General features: G+C 41.9%; 1 protein-coding gene across 1 annotated transcript; it reads right to left on the reverse strand.

Annotated features, from left to right (window-relative positions):
* Positions 1-4,154: 4,154 nt before the first annotated feature.
* On the reverse strand, positions 4,155-23,807 carry LOC130931269 (probable carboxypeptidase X1). The gene is given in 14 exon segments (XM_057859918.1): positions 4,155-5,269; positions 5,272-5,528; positions 5,596-5,698; positions 5,770-5,909; positions 7,513-7,807; positions 7,920-8,099; positions 8,174-8,370; positions 8,892-9,015; positions 9,086-9,159; positions 13,865-14,015; positions 16,295-16,379; positions 16,434-16,573; positions 19,185-19,303; positions 23,493-23,807. Coding segments are annotated over 14 exon segments (2,514 nt in total). The 5' UTR covers positions 23,767-23,807; the 3' UTR covers positions 4,155-4,894.
* Between the last annotated feature and the right edge of the window lie 1,717 nt (positions 23,808-25,524).

The raw sequence follows: 25,524 nt of genomic DNA on the forward strand, positions 1-25,524 counted from the left end.
AGACCCATGACCTCTGAGGGAGACCACACTGGGCCCTACATTATGCTGCAAAATTTGTTGGTAGTCTTCAGACTTCATAATGCCATACACACGGTCAAGCAGTCAAGTGCCAGAGGCAGAAAAGCAACCCCAAAACATCAGAGTACCCCGGCCATGTTTGACTGTGGTGACCGTGTTCTTTTCGTTGAAGGCCTCGTTTTTTTCCTATAAACTCTTATGTTGATGCCTTTTCCCAAAAAGCTCTACTTTTGTTTCATCTGACCCGAGAACATTCTTCCAAAATGTTTTTGGCTTTCTCAGGTAAGTTGCGGCAAACTCCAGCCTGGCTTTTTTATGTCTTTGGGTCGGATGTGGGGTCTTCTTGGTGAAGGAATTCGACCCCCCCCACACACACACACAAGCCGCGGAAACAGCGCCAACCGAACAAAATGCTGTTACGCCGGCACCAATCCCACAAGCCAACCGGTGGGGGCCAAAATTCCGTGTGTTCACTCCCGTGTTACCCTTTTGTACTGACTCCATGTTCCAAAAGAAGGCTCACCGAAAACAGATTGACAATTTATTCGTCAACAATGGTCAAAGACAAGGCAAAAAACAGACGACTGAGGGACCCTGCTGGATCCAGGGTCGGCTAACAAGGCTACATAGAAATGTTCCCGAGCAATGACCGTGTTATCTAAATGTTCTTTTTGAAAGCTGCAGTGGAGTGGGCTGGGCCAAAGGTGTAGCTGGTTGTTGTCTTGGGATCATCCCTCAAGTTCGTGCGTCGTCCTTTGTGGTTGCCACGGCGACTGACGCAGGACTTGATGTCCAAGACGCCTGCGCTATCAACTTATCTTGATTGGGCGAGGGTGCTCGCCGATGCCACTTGTTTTAGGACAGAGCGCCCTGCTCTTTGTCCTGGAGTGCCCGGGAGAACTGATTGCAAGAGTTGGTGCGTCAATCTTGCTCATGATGCATTGGGCTTCTGTGATAAGATGGCGTTGTGTATCCTCTATTCTGCTTGTTTTCATTAAACTATGGTGTAAGTGCTATTTATTTTATATTAGGTGTGTTAGAGTAATATAAACAGTCTTACAGTAAATATGACAAATGATACTATTCCCTGATTGATTATATTATGTGTGTTAGAGTAATGCAAACAGTTATATGGTGTGTGTGAGAAAGGTAACTATTCCCTTCAATGGGTATCCTACCATTGAGTCCCTTTTCATTCAGACGCCGACGGATGGTACGGGTTGACACTGTGGTAGCCTCGGACTGTAGGACTGCTTGAACTTTTTGGATGTTAGTCAAGGTTCTTCATCCACCATCCGCAGAATCTTTCGTTGAAATCTCCCAACAGTTTTTCTTTTCCGTCCACATGTAGGGAGGTTAGCCACAGTGCCATGGGCTCTACACTTATTGATGACACTGCGCACGGTAGACACAGGGACATTCAGGTCTTTGGAGATGGACTCTTAGCCTTGATATTGCCATGCTTCCTCACAATTTTGCTTCTCAAGTCCTCAGACAGTTCTTTGGTCTTCTTTCTTTTCTCCATGCTCAATTTGGTACACACAAGGACAGAGGTTGAGTCAACTTTAATCCATTTTAACTGGCTGTAAGTGTGGTTTAGGTATTGCCACCACCTGTTATGCGCCGCAGGTAACAGGTGCTGTTAATTTGACAAATTAGAGAAGCATCAGATGATTTTTCTTAGGGTGCCAATGCCTTTGGCCGGTCCATTTTTTGGGAGTTTTGTGTAAAATAATATAGATGTAATTTGTTTTCCCATTCTCTTTTGTGTTTATTCATTACAAGCAGAATAAATGAAGATATTATAACCAAAGCATTTGTAATTGCAATCATTTTCTGGGAGAACTTGAACGTTGTCTAACAGAATTGCAGGGGAGCCAATACTTTTGGCCAGCACTGTATAATGCGTTCAGTTATAAAGGCCATTTAGATTTTCTTCCCATAGAATTGACCCTACCATTATTAAGTGATTTTTTTCCCATTATCTTCAAACTTACATTTACCCCTTTTCACTTGCTGAATGTGCTGGTCCATTCTTTACCTCAAACGTACGTTTGATTGGCTGATGACTAGACCCCGCATACTCACACAACCTCAACAGAAATACATGTCCCACATGCCGCCTCCTTCGTTCCTTTGAAGAGGAGAGATATAAGAAGTTTTTGTTTCACCAGCAGCAGCCATTGTAAGTAATGTAAGAAGAGGTCAATATTTTGGAGGTAGGGAACACACTACTAATTTTGCTCCTGAAAGTCAGTCCCGCATCAGAGCATAACAAATTGTGAACTTGCTAGGGCGAGTAGGAAGCTGCTTAGAGAAAAGTGTCCTCCTGTATTTGTTTTAACGTTAATTGTTAGAAATGTAGTGAACTCTGCTGGAAACTATGGAACCAGCAAAACATGAGCAAGATGCTGCTTAGAGATGTCCTATTTTGTTTCACAGGAAAGTTGGCAGTAAAAAAAAATAATAAGAAAAACACATGATGCTTTTTTTGTAAACGCCCTAGTTCAGAAGGAAAAAAAGGGTAGAGCATGTTGTGACTTTACACTTTTGAAACCAAATATCTATCAGAGCATTGATTCATTAATTAAAATGTATTTATTTAAAAAAAAAAAAATTCAGCCTGCAGACATTTTTCAGACAATCGTATATTATTTGTAACCAAGGTAAAAAGTTAAATTCATCCCAATTTAGATTTAGCTCAATCCACTAATGTACTTTAGAGATGAAAATAAGTCAAAAGTAGATGAAAGAGACAACCAATTAAATCAATGTATTACTCTTGTAGAAGGACAATGTAAGCTTACATGTAGTTTCATGTAGGCTATAGGTTAAGTAGTACCCCCCCCCCACACACACACACACACACATACACACACACAAAAAACAAACACTAAAAAATTTCCTTCATATTGAAACAATTTGAAAAATACATAGATTTCATAATATATTGACGGGGCGCGGGACCTTATGTAAACAGCTTTTCCGGTGAAAAGTTTTTTGATTAAATGCTTAAATCCCTGAATTCTTTATAGATCCGAATGTAAAACAGCCTCGATTCTTTGTTAAAAGAAAAAAAAAAACGGGCAGTGCCAGTTAGCATTTATTTTACATAAATATTACAAACTATGATGCCAGTCAATGAGCGAATATCACGGCCGCCTTATGTAAACAGTGTTCCCGGTAAAAATTATTGTGAATAAATGCTTAAATCCCTGAATTCTTTATAGATATGGACGTAAAACAGTCTCGATTCTTGGTTAAAAGCAAAAAAAAAAAAAAAAAAACAGGCAGTTGGCGTTTATCTTAGGTAAATATTGTGAACTATGATGCTAGTCAGTAAGCAAACATAGCGGCCGCCTTATGTAAACAGAGCTTTTCCGGTGAAAAGTTTTGTGATTTATAGATCTGAGTGTAAAACAGCCTCGATTCTTTGTTAAAAGAGCAACAACAACAACAACAAAAAACGGGCAGATAGCAATTATTATACGTAAATATGTCGAAGAATGACGCTAGTCTGTCAGTCAATGTGGCGGCAGCCTTACAACAAAGAGCTTTTTACGTTGAAAATTCTTGTGAATAAATGCTTAAATCCCCAAATTCTCTATAGTACTTTTTCAACTTAAATCTGGCGTTGGATTGCTGCATGTAAAGCAGCACATGCTGACAATTACGTCAACATTTTCTCACAGTTAGCGCTGCACAGTTTAAAATGTGGTGTGAAAAATGTAGTCACTGATAGTTTTCATGCCTCCTGTCCTGCGCAATCAATAAGCCCTGTGCAACTATACCGTTATTGAGCACTACAGGGTAACACGAGTACAAGCAAGATCAGGAAGGTGAACAAAATACTGACCAATAAAAAAAAAAGAACAGTGAGAGCAGCACGCCATAAAATGGGTGCTGCACACTCTTGTACAGTAGGTGGGAGTATTCACCAGAAACTAACTGGTGCGCACCAGATTGTTTGAATTTATTTTATTCTTCTCGATGTCCCTTTAGGGGCTCCGTAAAAGACAGCGTTCGTCATGTGAATTTTTGGGGAAAAAATAAATTGTCTTGGGTTTGGCAATGTGTTGTTCTTCTGCCTCTCTCCCGCCACTAGATGGAGACACATATAAGTCGCTCGAGCCAAGTACAGTCATGGCACATTTATTCAAACTCGTTCTAAGTCAGACCAGCTGACACTTTGAGTGAAGGAAAATGACACATTTTGTTACAGTTGAAAAAGGAATATTAGGGCCACTCTAGGACAGAAAAGAATTCAAATAATTTGGCCGTCTAACACTGTCAATGGCACTCAAACATGAGTCAGTCTCCTTAGTTTAAATAAATTGGACGTCTATCCTTGTATGAAGGAGTATGAGGGCCACAGGGAAAAAAAACAAGATTAAAGTTGTAATATAACAAGGGAAAATTTGTAATGTTACCAGCAAAAAGTAATACAACAAGATTTAAATCCTAGTATAACAATATTTCAACCTTACCTCGTAATACTATGAAAATAAAGTCGTAATATCGCAAGAAAAAATTGTTAAAGTACAAAATTAGCTCTGACATTTCAAGATTGAATCCGCATTACGAGATTTGAATCATACGTCATAGTATTACGAGGATAAGGTTATAATATTACGAGAAAAAGAATAGTATGAAAGAACGTTGGTAGCTTCCCACTTCAAATGGATTGGACGTTTAGCGTCGTCAATGGCAGCCAATGAATGAGTGGCAGATGCTTTGACAAAAACTCGGATAAGGAAATAATCTAGTTACGACCTCATCTGAATGACAATGCATTGACTTTAATGGGAAAGTCCAACATGGACTGGCCCTGAGGCCATGTTAGTAGGGGCAAAGAAAGTTTTTTTGTTCGTTTTTTTCATGCTTCGGCCATTAGTTTATCCCTAGTAGTCGACGTCCATTCCATTTGAAGTGGGAGGGTGGCAGTGAAGACACTGATGGGAACATTGCCCCTACCAACATGGCCACAACCCAGAGGCCATGTTGGTTGGGGCAAAGAAAGGGTTTTTTTTTTTATTCTTCTGCAATGACTTGAAAGTTTATTGCTAGTTGACGGCCAGTCCGTTTGAGGTGAGGGTTCGTTGACCTCTATGATGCAATGATCACCCTCTTGACTGGGTCCAGTGTTACACGGAAAATGCGTGACGCTGGTATTCAAAGTTCTTAGCTCAACAGAGCCGTTGTCGGATCGTTCCGTTCTCGCCTCGTTCTCTGGGCCTCTCGCCTTCGGTTGACAGCCTTGGTGCTGGCGCGCAGCTTGCGCAGACGCAGGGCCCGCAGGCGCAGCTGCAGATCCTGCGGGATCGGGCCCCCCTTGGCCCGGATCTCCTGTAGACGCCGCGCAGGCGTCTGCGTCAGGTTGAAGTCGCAGATGGTGGCGCGTCGCTCAACGCCCACGCGGCAGTGGCGCACAGCAGGTAAGTAGCCCTCCGCCCACGCCTCCACCTTGTAGTCGCCCGGGTTCAGCAGGCGCCAGTAGTCGCCGTCAGCGGCTGCCGATCAGAGCGAGCGAGGGTTAGTCGGTTCCCCCGCCGCCAGGAACAGTCTTCGCCGCCTTACCAGATCGCACGTCGTGCCCATGGTCCTCCACCTTGATGATGGCGTCGGGGATTCCTTTCTTGCTGTCCTTGTCGCGGACCACTCCTTTGAGACCTCGCTCGATCTGATTCATTTGGCAACCGTCAGGAAAAAGACAGCGTGGACAAAGCGTCCTACATAAATTAAGGCATGCACCTGCTCCATGAAGAGAAGGAGGGACTCCTTGTTGTTTTCCCACTCGACGGGGAGCTCGCTGGCGTGGGGAAACTTGTCGCAAGAGAGCTCCACCGTCACCTCCATGCAGTTGGTGTGCAGATAGCTGAAGTCGTTCATGCCTGAGAAGGACAGCGATCGCTTGCAATGCACTCTCCACAAAGTCCTTAAAACACTCTTCAAATTCTACAAAGCCCACCGTAGCCTACGTGTCTGCTCTCAATCAACATGGCGAAATTCTTTCAGGGCATGAATTCCTGAGACTTTTTTGTCAGTTTACTCATGGTCTATGTGGCTAGGGATGGGAACTGAAAACCGGTTCCTTGTGTTTCAATTCATGTAACCGTTTGGCAGTTTATCGAACGATTCTCTTATCGATTCCAACCAGCATGATTTACGTCACATAAATTAGGAATGTTATACAGATTCGATTCAACAAGTAAGACTACATGATCATTCAAAGGGATTATTTTCACAGGCCAGATCATTATTCATGAGACTATTTAAAGAAATGGTGATTTTTCCCAAAAGGTCTATGAATGTGTCTATCGTATTCCTCGCCGAATACTCTATAAGAAAAATATAACATACTGTATACAGTGGGGAGAACAAGTATTTGATACACTGCCAATGGGTTTTCCCATTGCCAGTGTATCAAATACTTGTTCTTCCCACTGTATGTATCTAAAATAATCCTTAACGATTTTAATAGCTATTTTAATACTCCTCCTAGAAAGGTTCCTTGGGTATGCATTCGTTCCCACAGCAACCAGTCAGTTACTTCCTGTTATTGTCCTACGTCACACGCGCGGTGTATTCTGGGACCGAGAATAGGCGTAAGGTGCCCATTTCGAGCAGAATGCGGCCACCTGTTAAGATGTGTGCGAGGAGGTGGTAATCTGTATGCGTCCATGAACGAATGTTAGTATTTCCTCTTCATGTCATTAAGTTCTTATGATAGATTAGAGCCGTTATCAGCGCGACCGTTTCATGGTTTTACTGTTACGTCAGCTGGTTGCTCCCGCTCGTCCTCGCTGCGACGAGGAGAGCGTTGTTTAGATTACATTGGTGTTGCATATTTGTGTTAAGATGATGTTGTACATCCATATGAGTTTAAAGTGCTTAGATTTCGCCACTTTTATGGCCAAGATGACGGCACATGCACGCAGCGACGGCACGTGCACGCAGCGTGCTTCCGGGTTGTGCGCGCACACTCGCGCCCCCCAACCCGGATTGCGCGAGACATCCTGGAATATAGGAAGTTCCGATTGGTCACGCAGTCCGGGACTGTTGGCAACCCTAGACCTAAGTCAGGGGTCTGCAACTCTGGTCCTCAAGAGCCGCTATCCAGCTTGTTTTCCATGTCGCCCTCCTTTAACACACCTGAATCAAATAATCAGGATCGTTATCTGGTTCCTGCAGAGTTTGCTGATGAGGACCAGTGTTGCAGACCACTGAGCTAAGTGAAATTGGCTTTTGGGGCTGCCATTTCAAAGAATTCTAGCTAGTGCTGTTCAGCCAAACCGAAATGAACGACTTCCTGCATGTTTTTGGCCTTGGCTTGTTGAGTCTTTTTCGTGCATTTACCCCTGGTCTACGTGTCTACCAAATTTCATGGAGCTAAGTGAAACTGGCTTTAGGGGCTGAAATTTTAAAGAATTCTAGCTAGTGTTACTGAAGCGAAATGTCAGATTTTTTGTTGTAAATGCATGGGTGACGACTGACTTCCAGGTACGTTGTGCCAGGCTCCACCATTGATGATGTTGTTGCGAGTGCGGAAGTCCTCGTAGTGACACAGGCGTCGCTCAGGGTTGGCCATGGCAGGGTTGCTGGAGGCGTAGACGGTGGCCAGCCAGCGGAAGAAGGCGTTATCTGGGGTGGGCGTGTGGGCCTGCGGGGCCCAGCCCTCGGTGCCGTCGTACGGATACGTCACCACCAGCTCGCCGCCATGCAGGTTGCCGCTCAGCACAAAGGGGATGTCCTGCATCCAGCTGATCACCGCGCGCGTCTCCGGGGCCACCTAACGGATCACAGTTAGCTTACCATTCCCAGCTAGTGGATTACTTTTTCCACACACAACTAAGAGCTGAAGTGGATTTTTTTGTGGCGTACGCTAGCTTGAACTCGCTTACTAGGGCGTCTTCTTTGGTGTAGTACTCTGGAATAGGAATATAGTGGTTGGGTACTTTGGACGGGTCCTCGGCCACCTCTTGCGCATCCCACAAGATGGTGTTGAGATCCGGGAAGTTGTGATTCAGGTCAATTCCTTCAAAAGTGTAACGTCCCTCGCCCCAGCCGGCCAGCTCCGAGCCCTACGATACGCCCGCCGGGCAGGAGGCGTGAGGAGAATCGTCTCAGCTAGCCGACGGCTTTTTGGCACACGTACCTTATTGTAAGCCACTTCGTATCCGTCTGGGTTCATGGAGGGCAGGAGGTGAATGCGCGTTTCGGTGACCAGTCGGAGAACGCGCCGGTCGCCCCGCTTGTACTGGCGGCACAGGTACTGCATGAGGTTGAGGAGCAGTTCGCGACCCAGGACCTCGTTTCCGTGCATGTTGGCCACGTAGCGGAACTCTGGCTCGCCTGCAAAAAAAGCAAAATTTGTCACTTTTTTAACCCTTTCTAGGCCTCTCATCAGGGACCGATCCTCCCGGTTCAAATCAAGGACAGGCCATTTTGGGTCACTTCCTGTACATTTTGGGTCATTTGCTGTTGATTTTAGGGCCTTTCCCTCTTATTTCCTGTTCATTGGTCACATCCTATGGATTTTGGGGCATTTCTGGGTCACTTCCTGTACATTGATAGGCATTCTGGGCTCACTTCTTGTACATTTTGGCTCATTTCCTGTTGATTTTATGACATTTTCTGGTCACTGGCTGATAATTCCACAAATAATTATTCAGCCCCGACAACAGAAAAATAAAAAATCAGGTGCCGAGGATGGCTAGATATATTCCCGTGCTACATAGCTAGCAAGTTTCAAAACAATCGGTTCACGAATGACAGACGATGAGTACTAGGACTAATCGGTGTCCTCGAGAAAAACCACAAGAACCTGAGTCGAGGCCACCTGTAAAAATAGCGGTGGTTGGGCCGCCCCTCACCGAGTTCGTGCTTGCCGGGATTATCCGAGATCTCCATGACGTAAAGCTTCAAGCCCATGTAGCTTTTCCCGATGGTGTAGATGCGCGTGATGTTGGGACATTCTTCCGCTACTGATCTCATCACCTTCATCGGTCGAGAAGAGAAGAACGTCAAGTTGGAGCTTATGAGAGGAGCGTACCGGAAGAACGATGACCTTTCTCATCTCCTGGTAGTTGTGGTGTCGGAAATCCAGACTGTCTTTTGAAGTGGCCTCTTTTTCGGAGCTTTCTGCAAGAATACCCGTGGCATTGTGATTAACATACGAGCCGTGCACCGCCACGGGGGAATTGGCGCTTTGCCTTGTGTGGCGGCAGAGTGGACAGTTGAGCCAGGCGGTCGCTTGGGGCTATTTAAATTGGCTATTTGAAAGGACGCCGCAGTAACAAACCCCCCTTAGTGGGCTCTACTCTATCTGCTGTAGCAACCTACAGTTGACCCCGCCTATTTTGTAAAAAGTCAAGCTTACATCTGTAAGTGACAATACTGAATTTATTTATACTATTATTATGTACTATATATGCACTATTTTATAGTGCTTGGAGCACCAAGAGACACTAGCAATGCCACTGGGTGGCAGATGCGTAAATATCACGTTAAAAAAGGCTAGATGTTGAAGGCCTGATTTATGCTTTTGCGTTCCGTTTCTGCATCAGGGGATGCGTTGCGCTGTAATTCAAGGCAAAGCCACTAGAGGGGCGTGGCTTTGCATTTGTATGGTTTTGAGGGATTCTTGTCAAATTTCTTTAGTTTTCCTCCAGTCATTACAGTCGTAATAGGAACTGAGATGGAATGTGTGTTTTTGCAGCTGCAGCTAACCAATATTGAACAACAAATGTTGTTAATACAAATATGTAGCCGACACAGAAGATGTTTGTAAATGTTTGAAAACCGCGAAGTTGTTGTGCTGAACCAGAAGCAACATTGCGGACCAATCACAATCCTTCAACGTTCACATCACGACGCGTTGACGTGACCTGTAGTCACGTTTAGTGGAGGGGCACGTCAAGCTAAGGTGTAAGGTCGTAAATCGGGTCCGTGTTAACAGCGTAGATTTGCTGTCACGTTAATGCAAAAGCATAAATCAGCTTTAAATTTGCACATTACTGTACCCAAGCCCATTGACATATTTCTTTTTTATTTAAATCATTGTCTGATTAAATATTATGTTCCACTCAATATATACTTAAAAACTTTAACATATTAAATATTTCAAATATAATTTTTTTCCTTTTTTTGCACAACGCCCCACCCCCTCTGTCTTAGCAGAGAATGGTTTGACCCCGCTCTGGCGCACTCAAGGCTACACTACGTACGTGCCCTGAAGCGCAAAATTAAAATCTGTCATTGTTATAAACTCTAAACATGGGGACTCGTTATAAATCGGGTGCGCAGAAAAGAAAAAGATGAAGATCATAGAGGTGAACGAGAAAAAATTATGACTAGGCCTGTCGCGATAACAAATTTTAGTGTGTGATAATTATTCTCATAAATTATTGCGATATGCGATATTATTGCGCCCCCCCCAATTTTTTAAAACCAATTTACAATAACACAGTCCGAATACAGTATATATTAATAGATCAAGTACACCCATTTAAACACGATAAATATTTACTCTTAAATTCAAATATACTTTTTAAGAAATCACAACTAAAAACAATAGACCCGGCCTCTTAAGTAAAAAACAACAATATTGATACCGCACAGAAACACAGAATAAATCAAATGTGTTTTAAAAAAAAAAAAAAAAATTGCACTTAATAACTTAAGCATTTAGGAAAATGAAAACATTTCCCGTCATAGCTTCTGCAATGGTGTTCCATAGGGATGCAACTATACAGTTAAGTCATGGTTCGGTACGAATTTTGATACGGGGGACACGATTTTCGATCCGATTCAATACATTTAATGCTCTGTAAAAAAAAAAATAACAATTGTATTTTTTTGTTTGTTTGTTGTTGTTTTTTTTTTTTTGCTAACGAGCAAAAATTAAATTGCCATCATATAAACATGCATTTTAGTGCATAATATTTACGTGCTTACTTCTTACTGATATGAAAAAAAATTGTATAAAAGTGCTCAGAACAATCTTTACTGTTTGTAAAGTGAGGCAGGGCACACCGTTGATTGCTACAGCTCTCTTAGCAGCTAGGTTTACTACATGAGCAAGACATCCTATTTATGGTCTGAATCCATCTGTGTCACGTACTGAATTAACAATATTTGCAACATTATCTATAGTCACTGGTATGGATTGATTTGGCCTTCTTAACCTCATGTGACAAATGACAGTTTAGAATTCATCGATGTAGTATATGGACTACGTGTCCCATAATCACTCTGGGCTCACATAGCCAATGGTATGGGACGTAGCACATCTAGTTTGCCATTTCATGATATCTAGTGTGTGCGCGCAACCGCGCATTAAAAAAGTTAGCATGCGCCGCTGAAGTCACGTCTGCTCATTACTACACAACACCAGCATATGACGGCTTTCATAAACAGGACGAGTTTGAAGCACAACGCTCTTAATTTCATTCAGCTGTTCGTTGTCAAAGTGAGGTTATTCGTAGCAGCCAAGTCGGTAACAATGTTTTGGCGGACTTCGTTGTAAATATCCAGCGTTGTGCCGAAAAATAGCCGCCCCGCGTGAAATGTCACTTCTGACGGGAGCGCCCACACGTCAACAACACCGGCGCGCCATAGATGGTCCACAGTCACTCCGGAGCACTGACGCGGCCGGTATACTTTGAACAATAGGATATAATGGGAACGATTGGCTCTGGCGCTAGTTTTTGCCGGACCTGGAACGAAGATGCATTTTGCGCAGTTGGTAACGAACTTTTAACAGCACGTCTGCCGCACGCGCGCACACACGTGCACGCGAGGTGATAAATCGCAGCGGAAAAATTACCGCCTTCATTTTTATATATCGCGCGATAAATGGAATTATTGCATATTGCAACAGGCTTAATGATGACGTTTTTAAAAGGGGGACGAGAAGCGAGAGAATTGGGGCAAGAGTTGACGGTGTGGACGGTGGTGTCGGTAAGTGAACAACAGCCGCTAACACTGAACGTTTACATTCGTGATCACTGTGACCAAAGCCCGATTCAAATCTGTCGCCGGCCGCTTGTAGCCTATTGAGCTCCAGTATGACAAGACATGCTGCTTGCGCTGAGCTGAGGAGAGAGAAGGTGATGGGAGATCAGGCATATATGTTAGTCTGTGGGGAGCAGGTGCGCGAGGCTGAACAGACTTGGATTTCACTGATGTTATAAATGACTTTGCTGTCAAAAAATCTAGGCGCATCACTGTTTGAGGGCTAGATGACTCCAGGGAGGTGGGGGGTGGGGGGGCAGGCACAGGATGTTTAGTTATGCTGTTTTGTTGCTTAGCAGGCAGGCATAGCACTCTCAGTTGTATTGCATTGTAGTCTAAATGGGACAATAGATGGAAATTGTTCGTTTATATTGTGTCACATCACATTACGGTCTGTTAAATTTAACTGTCCATCTGAAATAATTTGAAAATTTACACTGTCATTGCTTGCAAAGTGTTAAAAGTACTGCGTATGTTGTCATGGCAAGCCAGTGGCAGGGGTGAGGTAGGGGGGCCCCTACAATGGTCTCTTGTCCGCGGGCCCTGACTGTAGCGGATTTCAGGTTTTTGAGGCAAAACGTTCATTCACAGCTTCACCTCCTGCTTCAAATGGATCGGACGTTAATGGCAGCCAATGAGATTTGTGCTGTCAGTTCTTAAATGCAAATGACTAACTATACACAACGAAGGAAATTGTTTGTCATGGAAAAAGCTATTGAATAATTTGTAACTAGGTTTCCTTTTTTGCCAAAAATTCCCACAAAATTTGTAATCACCTACAAGAAAAACTATCTATTCAGTTAGCGGGGGAAGTAGGATGCTGCAGCACCCCCTGGTGTTGGAAAGAAAAAAGGTTGGTAGATTCTTTTTTTTTCTTTTTTTTGTTAAAAAATACATCAATAAATAAAATATATTGAAACAACAGCGTATTTAACTTTGGGAATTAAAAATATATATGTTGAAAAAATTTTACCACCTAGTAATAAGGCCTTGCTTGCTACCAGGTCACATTAAATAAGTTAACTGTTGACAGAGGAGGAGCTTATATGGCGCAAAAAATGAATTAGCAATTTTTTCTTTAAAAAAATAGCTAAATTTTCTAAAATTCAATTCGAGGTTGAAAATGAAAATGATTATGATAGTTTATAAACGTGCCCACCGAGGAAAAATTAGCTGCAGATTTGGACTGTTGAGAACTTCAAATAGCTTGCATTGTAACCATATTATTGTTTCTTGTTGCTGTTGAGCTAATGCCGTGCAGGGCGCTGTTTGATATTCATGTGCTCAGTGTTGTGAAAAAAGGATGTTAGACCGAGGTTTATTGGACCTTTTAGTTTTTAAATATGTGTGTGTGTGTCATGGCACCGTCTAGATGCAGGAATTTGCATTTTCATACACGGGCGCTTTAGTTTCCAATACAAAAACTCCAACACACACTGTACGTGAAATAGAACGCTGTCTCTGTAGTAGCCTAGTAGTAGTACATAAACTATCCAGCATGTGTGTGTACTGCCATTGTGCATGCCATGTATAGAGAAAGAGCACGCGCATGACCAATTTGGACGGAAATGGCTGTTTTGGCATGGGAAAAACAAAAATAATAAGTGACTTTCAGCCCCCCTGTATCTATTTATCGCCTTACTATGATCTTCTATTTTTCATGGTTTTTTTTAGCCCACCAAGCCAAGCTTTTATTTGCTATACTTTCTTTTTCTGGAAAAGGTGGGAACTTTTTTGTCCCCTGCCTTTTGGCCACCCAATGCAAAGCGATCCGATTGTCCCCGAATTCAAAATTGCATGGATTTCGGCGCGCGTGCGTGTGTGTAGCGACCGTGAAGCCGACATCCAAGTATTTCCGCTCTGAGGCAGACGTCTCCGTCGGGGTACCAAGTCTGTGGGTTGATGCGGATGTAACGCGCCACCACGGGGACTGGAAACAGAGCCAGCACTGGAGTCTCGCCGTCGCCGTTGCCTTCGAAGATCTGCAGAAGGACAGTGGGGGAAAAAATAATAAATGAATACCACACCACGGCTGTTATTATGCAATCCCAGTGTTCTCGCCTTTAGTTGCTTTGTGCTGCTTTTTCCAACAAGTTGGGGTAAAAGAGTTGAAACAAGGAATTGGGTTCAAGTGAGGATGCTGCTGACGCTTAGGAATGACTTGGTTTAACCCTTAGATGGCTCAATAAGGCCTTTTCCATTTGATTGTTTTTTATCGACTGTGGTCGCAAGGAATAAAGGACCCGGTGGGGACCACACAGATTACTACAAAAATCAAGTCCTGTTTTTGGAGGTCAGGAGTGTCCAAAGTCCAGCCCCTGCCATTTGTAGCCCAGCGTCGATATTTTTGTGCCCCAATTGAAGAAAACGCATCCCAAAAAAATCCTGCAAAAACCCACCAAACCTTCCGGAGCAATAATGGGACATCGACAGAAGTATAATTAATCTAAACTATCTGGTGCGCACCAGCGAGTATGTGGTGCGGATTAGAAACTATCTGGTGTGCATCAGATTGTTTCTAGTGTGCATCAGAAACAATCTGGTAAACATTAACATTATATAGCTTTTAAGCTAGCGGACCTTTGCTTCAAGTTAGCCAATTGTTATTTTGTAAGGTCCTCATTAAAAAAGATAATACAGGATTTAGTTGAGTTTTACTTCAATCTTGGACTCAACTAGCGCCTGAGCTTAGCCTCAAACAATATAAAAAAATTAATAAATGAGGATCTTAGTACAACCATAGACTTCGTAATGTATTGACGGGGCCGATAAATAGGGGGCCTGCATTGTTGGCGAGGCCGTCAAAGCTAACCGAGTGGAATCGCAGACAAAGAGCATTTTTTTGTTGAAAATTCTCGTCAATAAATGCTTAAATCCCTGAATTCCTTATACAGTAGATATGGACATAAAACAGTCTTGATTCTTGGTTAAAAGCAACAACAAAAAAACAAGCAGTTAGCATTTATTTTACATAAATATGTATAAGTACAATGCTAGTCTGTTAGGGAATGTAGCTAGGGGCTGCCTTATGTAAACAGAGCTTTTCCGGTGAAAATTCTTATGAATAAATGCTTAAATCCCCGAATTCTTTATAGATATAGACATAAAACTGTCTTGATTCTTGGTTAAAAGCAAAAAAATTAAAACGTGCAGTTAGCATTTATTTTACATAAATATGTACAAGTACAATGCTAGTCTGTGAGAGAATGTAGCTAGTGGCCGCCTCATGTAAACAGAGCTTTTCCGGTGAAAATTCTTGTGAATAAATGCTTAAATCTGCTTAAATTTATGCTTAAAATGCGTAAATTCTTTACAGATATGGACGTAAAAATGGACGTCTCAATTCTTGGTTAAAAGCAAAACAAAACAAAAAAACGTGCAGTTAGCATTTATTTTGCGTAAATATTGTGAACTATGCAGTAGCGGCTAATTTCTCCCATTGATTTTTCTCACAACGTTTCAAAATGCATGCATGGTACGAAAAATATAATAATTACTTAATTACTTAAATCCTCGAACAGATCACTCCTGAGACAATGCTTCCGGTTTGTATGCGGTACACCTTTCGTACTTTTTCAACCTAAACCCGGCGTCAGATCGCTGCATGCGTGTGTTTGTGAATAGCTCCCCTTGATGTGGGGGGCCGCCTACCTGAATGCGAGGCCCAGTGCATGATCGGTCTGACCCGTTAATACCATTATGAAGTCTATGGAACAACAAAAGAACAACTGGCTAACATACATAGCAAAAGTCCGCTAGCTTAAATGCTATATAATGCTAATGTTTACCAGATTGTTTTCTGGTATGCACCAGATGGTTTAAATTTATTTTATATCTGTCGATGTCCCTTTAGGGGCTCAGTAAAGCCTAAAAGACGCAACAAGAAAAAAAAAACAGAAAATCTGAAGAAAAAAAAACGCTGATTACGTAAAAATAGTAATAATAATAATAAAACACACACAAAATAATTCAAAACTGCAAAAGCTCCAGAACATTAAAAATCAAAAAGCTGCCAAAACAAAGTCCTAAGAAAGTTTCAAAATAGCAAAAAATAGAGAAAAATGCAGAAACCACCAGAAAATAAAAGAAAACAAGAGAAAAAAATGTAATAAAAAAAAAAAAAATGGAAAACTGCAAAAAAAAAAAAAAAAAATAGAACAAGTTGTACAGAAACCTTGTAACGGTGCAAAAAAGCATCAGGTCAGAGTTTTCAAGTTTTGGTTCTCAGGTTACTTAGGGTTTGAAAAGGAGCGCGACTTACGGCTTCTCGCGTCCCGTTCATGCTGCTCTCCCAGCGGACCGAGTCGTTGCTCAGCTGCACTTTGTAGCTCGTCACCCAGTCGCGTCTGCGAAAAAGAGTGTAAATTTGCAACCGGGCCTGGCTAAGCTAATCCGCCCACCTCCAAATGGTGTTGCGGCCCTGCAGGATGACTCCGGTGAAGCGGGTGGGGTGCAGGGCGTCCACTTCCAGCCACTGGTGGCGGTCCCTGTACTCCGCGCACCAGGCACCATCGTACAAGTCTCCATCCTCGATTCCCGACTACAAACATGAGTGATCACACGCACCTTGACACTTTTGCTGGAGAAAAAAACTACAAATCATATATACAAGTATGGCGGAAAACACAGACGACTGAAAAAGTAGTTTCTGCTCTTGCACTCCTCTTTAAAATAAACTGCTGTATTTTAAGCCAATAGAACTGTTGTGTTTGCTAGAACAATATGTCTATATGCTGCCATAGCAGATTCATGGCGCATTAAGCCCCCAAACTATTTTCAATTTGTCCGTTTTACCCTGGAAACCTTTTGTTTCAACCCAGCCATGTCATTTTTAGCCTAGAATCATTAATTGATATCTAATATTTCGTTAAAAAAAACTTTGAAAAATTTGAACTCGCATATTTTAGACTTTTAAACAAATTACGTCACAATGAAAAAAATGGTGTCTGTAAAAAAGTCACGAATATCTACCTCATAACATAGCTTAATTGTATCTTTTTTGGTTACTGTGGCATTTTCTCCAATATGTTAGATGATAAATAATCGATCCAAACAAAGAAAAATGGGGGAAAAAAAACGTTTAAAAGAGTAAATATATGAAAATGAACATCACGACCACTCCTTGATGTCTGCGATTTCTGCATCGCGACCCTTGTTATAGTACCATGTTTCACCCATAAAATCTGCCAAAAATCCGGCTGTGGCCATTCACAGCTGTGTCTTGATACATGCTACATGGAGTTTTTGGATCGAAAAGAGGACGTACGCGATAATATGTCGTTAAAATCATGGCGTCTTTAATTCTGCTCTTGCATGCTCTCAACCCCAGTTAGGGATTTGCTGATTAAATTTGTTTTTTTTTTTAAATGCCCTCCTGTTCAAAATGTTTCCTCCCCCAGAAAATTGAGATTTTAAGCTTTCCAATGATGTATCACACATGCATATACAGTGGGGCAAATAAGTATTTAGTCAACCACTAATTGTGCAAGTTCTCCCACTTGAAAATATTAGAGAGGCCTATATTGTCAACATGGGTAGACCTCAACCATGAGAGACAGAATGTGGAAAAAAAACACAAAATCACATTTTTTTGATTTTTAAAGAATTTATTTGCAAATCATGGTGGAAAATAAGTATTTGGTCAATACCAAAAGTTCATCTCAATACTTTGTTATGTACCCTTTGTTGGCTATAACGGAGGACAAACGTTTTCTGTAACTCTTCACAAGCTTTTCACACACTGTTGCTGGTATTTTGACCCATTCCTCCATGCAAATCTCCTCTAGAGCAGTGATGTTTTGGGGCTGTTGTAGGGCAACACCGACTTTGAACTCCCTTCACAGATTTTCTATGGGGTTGAGATCTGGAGACTGGCTAGGCCACTCCAGGACCTTGAAATGCTTCTTACGAAGGCACTCCTTTGTTGCCCTGGCTGTGTGTGTGGGATTATTGTCATGCTGAGAGACCCAGCCACGTCTCATCTTCAATGCCCTTGCTGATGGAAGGAGATTTTCACTCAAAATCTCTTGATACATGGCCGCATTCATTCTGTCCTTTACACAGATCAGTCGTCCTGGTCCCTTTGCAGAAAAACAGCCCCAAAGCATGAGGTTTCCACCCCCACGCTTCACAGTGGGTATGGTGTTCTTCGGATGCAATTCAGTATTCTTTCTCCTCCAAACACGAGAACCTGTGTTTCTACCAAAAAGTTTTATTTTGGTTTCATCTGACCATAACACATTCTCCCAGTCCTCTTCTGGATCATCCAAATGCTCTCTAGCGAACCGCAGATGGGCCTGGACGTGTACTTTCTTCAGCAGGGGGACACGTCTGGCAGTGCAGGATTTGAGTCCCTGGCGGCGCATTGTGTTACTGATAGTAGCCTTTGTTACTGTGGTCCCAGCTCTGTGTAGGTCATTCACTAGGTCCCCCCATGTGGTTCTGGGATTTTTGCTCACCGTTCTTGTTATCATTTTGACACCACGGGGTGAGATCTTGCATGGAGCCCCAGATCAAGGGAGATTATCAGTGGTCTTGTATGTCTTCCGTTTTCTAATAATTGCTCCGTCAGTTGATTTCTTCACACCAAGCGTTTTACCTATTGCAGATTCAGTCTTCCCAGCCTGGTGCAGGTCTACAATTTTGTCTCTGGTGTCCTTCGACAGCTCTTTGGTCTTGGCCATAGTGGAGTTTGGAGTGTGACTGACAGGAGTGGACAGGTGTCTTTTATACCGGTAATGAATTAAAACAGGTGCCATTAATACAGGTAACAAGTGGAGCCTCGTTAGACCTCGTTAGAAGAAGTTAGACCTCTTTGACAGCCAGAAATCTTGGTTGTTTATGTCCAAATACTTATTTTCCACTCTAATTTGGAAATAAATTATTTGAAAATCAAACAATGTGATTTTCTGTTTTTTTTTCCGCATTCTGTCTCTAATTGTTGAGGTTTACCCATGTGTACAATTACAGGCCTCGCTAATCTTTTCAAGTAGGAGAACTTGCTCAACTGGTGGTTGATTAAATACTTATTTGCCCCACTGTAGGACAATTTTGAAATCTGGCCTAACTAGGGGTCTCAGGGCGGAACTTCAAATCACCTGGGTGTTTTCCGCCATACTGTATATATCATAAGACATTAAAAAAGAAATGACCTGAATGTTGAGCCGTCCCCTGTGAGGACCCAGACCGAACCTCTGGAAGGAGGACGCCTGGATTTGGGTGTCATCCACCTTCAGGGACTCCAGACCCAAAGGAGGACAAGCTGGAGGAACTGCACGACAAATTTGACTTCCGATTCACACAATTTCTTTTCAACTGACCCTGTCACTGATCTACTGTGTTTCTCACAGGAGCGGAAAGTAACTACAGTGGTACCTCTACTTAAGAATATCTATACATACAGAATTTTCAGGTTATGACACTCCTCAACGGGAAAATATTGCCTCGTGTTAAGAAAGAAATTTCAGGATAAGAAAGGTAAAAATACAGTATGGCTGGTACTCGCAGCTCCCAGAGTTTACCCAACGTAACATACTTATAGCTACTTTGCCATTGGCTATTGCCTAGCATTCCTGGCATCCAATTGGCTAAGAGGGACCTCTACTGTATCTGTATGTGTGTATCCGAGCGTCCTCTTCATTCGCCCCTCGTAGTCCAGCAGCTTTACATGAGTGTATTAACTTTTATTCTTCACTCTAGTCTTGTTTTTTTTACATTATACACAACCCTGATTTTATGTTAATTGTGCAATAATCTAATTGTAACATGTGTTACAATTAGATTATTGCACAGTGTAACTGTTTGTATTACTCTAACACACCCAATATAAAATAAATAGCACTTATACCATAGTTTAAGGGAAACAAGCAGAATATAGGGCATAAAACATTCATGACGCCTTCTTATCACAGAAGCCCAATGTGTGCGTCATGAGCAAGGCTGACGTACCAACTCTCGCAATCAGTTCTCTCAGCGCGACGCTCTGTACCAACACAAGGAGCACCGGAGAACGCCTGATATCCAACTGATAACACGACTGACAAGACTCCAAGATCCCCTTTGACGCGGAGGTGGCAAAATCCACAACGCTTGTTGCCCGGACAACAGTAACTCCCAAATCCTCCTGTCCAATCCACAAATAGACAATAATCCCAAACACACACTAATTCCTGCCCAATGCGAAAGCCTTCAAAAGACTGAATGTTTAACCAAACATTGTCATTTTTCTCGGGAACCTTTTGTTGACTTTTGATATGGTGACCTTGGAACAAGTTTGCCAACTCGCCTGAGTATTTTTGTTTTGCCTTGCCGTTTTGATCGCTGTCGACCTGAATAAATTGTCAACTTGTTCTCGGTGAGCCTTCTATAAGCCTTTTAAAATGGAGTCAGTACAAAGGGTTAAGACTAAGGTGAACGTGCGGAGTTTGGCCTTCCGACCGGATTGCCTAGTTCCCACCGGCCCGGGCCGTTGGAGCTGCACCAGCGCGGGTCCGGCGGTTTGGCAGGCGCGATTCCGGCAGTCTGGCTAGAAGGTCATTGTCCTTCACAAGTATTTGATACATGTTTTGATGAATTTGTATGCATTATAAAAGATTTATGTCTACATTTTGGAGGCTTGGAATGGATTACGGCATTCACATGGAAAACGCGTCTGTACTTATAGAATTTTCAAGTTAAGAAACTACTTCCAGAACCAATTCATTTCATAAGTAGCGGTACCACTGTAGTTATTTTCGCTCTAATGACTTTAGTCGTTTTTTTAGTCATCTTTGCAAAAAATCTCCGTTAACGGTCATTATTTTTTACATAAAAATAATTGAAATGAACACAAAATGAACAGGAAGTGACCCTCAACTGACCCAAAATCAAAAGGAAGTGGCCAATGAACAGAAGGTGACCCAGAAAAGCTATACCCAACAAAAAATGATCTGAAATGTACTGCAAAATCAATAGGAGGTGACCAGTAAGCTCTTCAAATGAACAAGGATTTTACTCATTGCCTGCCATTGACAACAATAGACATCCAATTGATTTAAAGGGACTAAGCCACTTTATTGTGAACAGCCAACTAAAACCCAACCGACGGCAACTGCTTTATTGTCATTTTCTCTTGAGACGACGGTGCTGTATTCCCTACGGCTGAAGTGGAGACTTCTCCGGTTTCATGCAGAATTTGCTTATCTGTACGTCTTTCTTTCCTCCTCCTCCCGCCGGAGCCAGAAAGTTGGGAAAGTGGGCCTCTCTACATCCCGCATAGCATAGCTGAGCCGGGACACGCTCCGGTTACACGGCACGCCGCTTTTAACCCCTCACTGGTGCGCCCTCAAACAGGAATGGGAGGCTAGCGTTGCTGTTTTAATGAATTTGAATTGAATTGAATGGGCCTAATGGGTCATTTCTTGTTGATTTTAGGGTATTTCGTGGTCACTTTCTGATTAGTTTTAGGACAATTCAAGGGAGTTTTTGGGGGGGGTCAAAATACCACCAATTGTGTTTTTTTGTTTTTTTTGCATGTCGAAGTTCATGATTCTAGTGATCATTTTGAGGCATTCCTGTTTTACTGCATTTACATTTTGGGCCACTTTCTGTTAATTAAGGGGGAATTCAAATCGTTTTTTGGGTTAAAACAGACTTCCTAATGTATTGACGGGGCGCGAGGCCGATTCATAGTGGAAAAATAGACAAAGCTTTTTCCGTTGAAAATTCTCGTGAATAAATGCTTCAATCTCTGAATTCTTTATAGATATGGACGTAAAACAGTCTCAATTCTTGGTTGAAAGCAAAAAAAAAAAAAAAACGTGCAGGTAGCATTATTTTACGTAAATGTTGCGAACTATGAGGCTAGTTAGTAAGGAAATTAGCTCCGCATATGTAATCTAAGGAGCTTATTATGTTAAAAATTCTAGTGAATAAATGCTTAAATCCCTGAATTCTTTATAGATATGGACGTAAAGCAGTCTTGATTCTTGGTTAAAGGCAAAAAAAACCGTGCAGTTAGCAGTTATTTTACGTATATATTGCGAAGTATAATGCCAGTGCTGTAGCGGCTAATTCCTCCCATTGATTTTTTTCCCAACGATTCAAAATGTATGCATGGTGCGAATAATTACCTTGAATCCTCGAACAAATCACTCCTGAGATAATCCTTCCTGTTGTATGCGGTACAGCTTTCGTACTTTTTCAACCTAAATCCGGCGTTAGATCGCTGCATGTGACCGACTGCTAATAAATGAAGCGGAGTGTTGGCCCCTTTGGGAAGTGAATCGGGAATGTTTCATTTCAATACATTATGAATTCTATGGATAAAAAAACAACAACAATGGAGTTTTTTTTTCGTGAAAACTGCCAAAACCCTCCAAAAAATGACCAACAATGGATTTTTGAATGGAGTTTTTTGGGTCGAAATATCAATCACCAATTGAGGTATTCCTGGTTTACTGCCTTTACATTTTAGGCCACTTTTTGTTCGTTTAGGGGATGTTCAAATGTTTTTGGGGGGGTAAAAATGACTACCAATGGATTCTTTTAAAGGGCAATTCAAGGGAGTATTTTTGGTCAAAATAATAACCGCCAATTGAGTTTTTCGCAGGTCCAAATTCATGATTACAGTGATCATTTTGAGGTATTCCTGGTTTACTGCTTATACATTTTGGGCCACTTTTTGTTCATTTAAGGGAAATTCAAATGGTTTTTGTGGGGTAAAAAACGACTACCAATGGAGTTTTTCTTAAAGGCAATCCAAGGGAGTTTTTTGGGTTAAAATAATAACCACCAATTGAGTTTTTTTGCAGGTCCACATTCATGATTACAGTGATTATTTTGAGGTATTACTAGTTTACTGCCTTTACATTTTAGGCCTACTTTCTGTTAATTTAGGGGGAATTAAAATCGTTTTTTGGGTTAAAAAAAAAAAAAAGAAGACCAACAATTTTTGTGTTTTTTTGTTTTGTTTGTTTTTTTGTGAAAACTGCCGAAAGAAAGAAAAAAAAATCAACAATTGAGTTTTTTTTGGGGGGGGGTTGAGTTTTTTTCAGTTGATGTAATAACCGACAATTGAGGGGGGGTTTTTTTGCAGGTCCAAATTCATGATTCCAGTGATCATTTTGAGGCATTCCTGGTTTATTGCCTGTATATTTTGTGCCACTTTCTGCGCTTTTAGGGCAAATTTAAATCATTTTTTGGGTTTAAAAAAAAGCCACCAGTTTAGTTTTTTTGTTGTTGTTGCTGTTGTTGAAAATAAATACTTGTGAATGTGTGTATTTTTGTGAAATCTGAATGGGCCATTGTAAACGAATGTTTGTACATATTGGCCAATTTCAAAAATTCTCAAATAATTCCAAGTTACACAAATACAACTTCGTTACAGCAACGAAACATCCCCTGCCGAGAACATTGACAACATGACTCGACAGTCAGGTAGGGTTTAAGTCAGGGTTTCAAATTCTGAGTTCTGGGCATACCTGCTGCAACTTTTGCCTTCTCCTCCTCGTCTTTAGTCTTCTTCTCCACTTGAGGCGTCACGGTGACGGCAGGCGGTGCTGGGCTTGTCGCGGAGCTAAACCTTGGGATCGCTGTGGCGGCGGAGGTCACGGTGGTGAAGGTCACGTTACCTGTGGGGAAGGTCGAGGCAGTGAAGGACACGTTCGGGGCAGCGGAGAACACATCGGCAGAGGTCTCGCCACCGCTCGCCCGGAATGTTGCTGCAAGGAGGACGATAAAGATCAACTTTTCCATATTGGGTTATGCTGTTTTGTGTGGTGAGCGCGCAGGGAAGACGAGGCTTATGAAGGAGAGCAAAGAGGGGGAGGGAAGAGGGGAGGCGGAGGAGGGGGCAGGAAACCCCAAAAGCACTTCTCAAAAGGAAGCAGCTAGGATGGCAGCCAAATAAAAGTCTCAATTTTATTGACGGGGAGATATGTCCAATGTTTTTTAACTGGAAGAAATTAAAAATGTTTTTTTTTTGTTTGTTTATAACATGGTCACCATCTGACAGCTTGCTTGTTATCAGGTCACGTTGGATAAGGCGCAACTGGAACAGAAAAGTTAAGAGACAGAGGAGGTGTTAACATGATGCAAAAACGAATTCGCAACTTTTTTTCTATACAAAACCCGCAATTTTTTTTTTTCTAAATTTCAATTCAAGGTCTTAAAATGAAGATGATTATGATAGTTTATAATACTTCCGATTATAAACTTACTATATACTATATATACTTATAATGCCCAGCAAGGAAACGTTAGTTGCAGATTTAGACCTATGAGAACTTCAAATAGCTTGCATTGAGGTATATAATTGTTTGTTGTTGCTGTTGAGCTGCCGCCGTGCCGAGCGCTGTTGACTACGCGTGTGCAATTTATTTGAGTGTTGTGAAAAGTGGGTGTTAAACCGAGGCTTATCGGACCTTTAAGTTTTCAAATGTATTTGTGTGTCATTGCGCTGTCTAGCTGCGGGGATTTGCATTATGATACATGGGTGCTTTTATTTTCAATACAATAACTACAACACACACTGTAATTGAAAGAGAACGCTGTCTTTGTAGTAGCCTAGTTGTAGTATGTAAACTATCCAGCATGCGTGTGTACTGCCATTGTGCATGCCTTGTATGGAGAAAAGCAAGTTTGACCAATTTGGACCGAAACGTCTGTTTTGGATGGGGAAAAAATAAAAAGAGATCCTCAGCACCCCCTGCTGTAAGTGACTTCAAGCGCCCATGAGGCACACAATCCATTTTTTGGGGAAAATATGACAAAAACTTCCTCGTACATTTTACTCCATTCATTTCCAATGGCACATACAACACCACACAAAAATGTCATTACCGTAATTTTCCGACTATAAACCGCACCTGACTAAAACATGCCCCCACCAAATTTGACACGGATACGGCATTTGGTCATAGGTAAGCCACACCGGACTATAAACTGCGGCTGTCCTCAGTGTATTATGGGAAATTTACACAAAAAGTTATCAACCGGTAACACTTTATTTGATAGCGGCATTATAAGTGATAAGATAATTATTAAATGTTTATTAAATATTTGCTTTTATCAATGACGGCTCACAATAAAGTTTTGGTTGCTATAATAGTATGTTCCATAATTGATTGCAGTAAAGAAACACATTAGTGATTGATAGCTATAGACATGTTTAGTTCTTGATAAAACTGCCTTGTCATTCTGACCGGTTTAAACCGGCCTAGGTTCCACAGGTCAACTTTGAAGACAAGCCACCGACATTGGGTAACCAAATTGTCTGGGACATTTAGGAAATCATATTGTTGCATTTTATTACTTGCCAAATGCTATTGCTTCATGAAATGTATTAAATGTGATAGTTATTATATATTTGCTGTAATCAATTGCTGCTGGCGATGAAGAAATGCTTCTGCTTATTGTTGCTTACAAAGAAGGAATGTTTTGTCTTGAAGCCTTGAAGAGGCCTCTTGTTCAAGGACAGAGCCAAAAGATGCAGCTTTGCTTTGCAATAATGTA

Source organism: Corythoichthys intestinalis, chromosome 15 (genome assembly GCF_030265065.1).
Source record: "Corythoichthys intestinalis isolate RoL2023-P3 chromosome 15, ASM3026506v1, whole genome shotgun sequence".
Taxonomy (NCBI): domain Eukaryota; kingdom Metazoa; phylum Chordata; class Actinopteri; order Syngnathiformes; family Syngnathidae; genus Corythoichthys; species Corythoichthys intestinalis.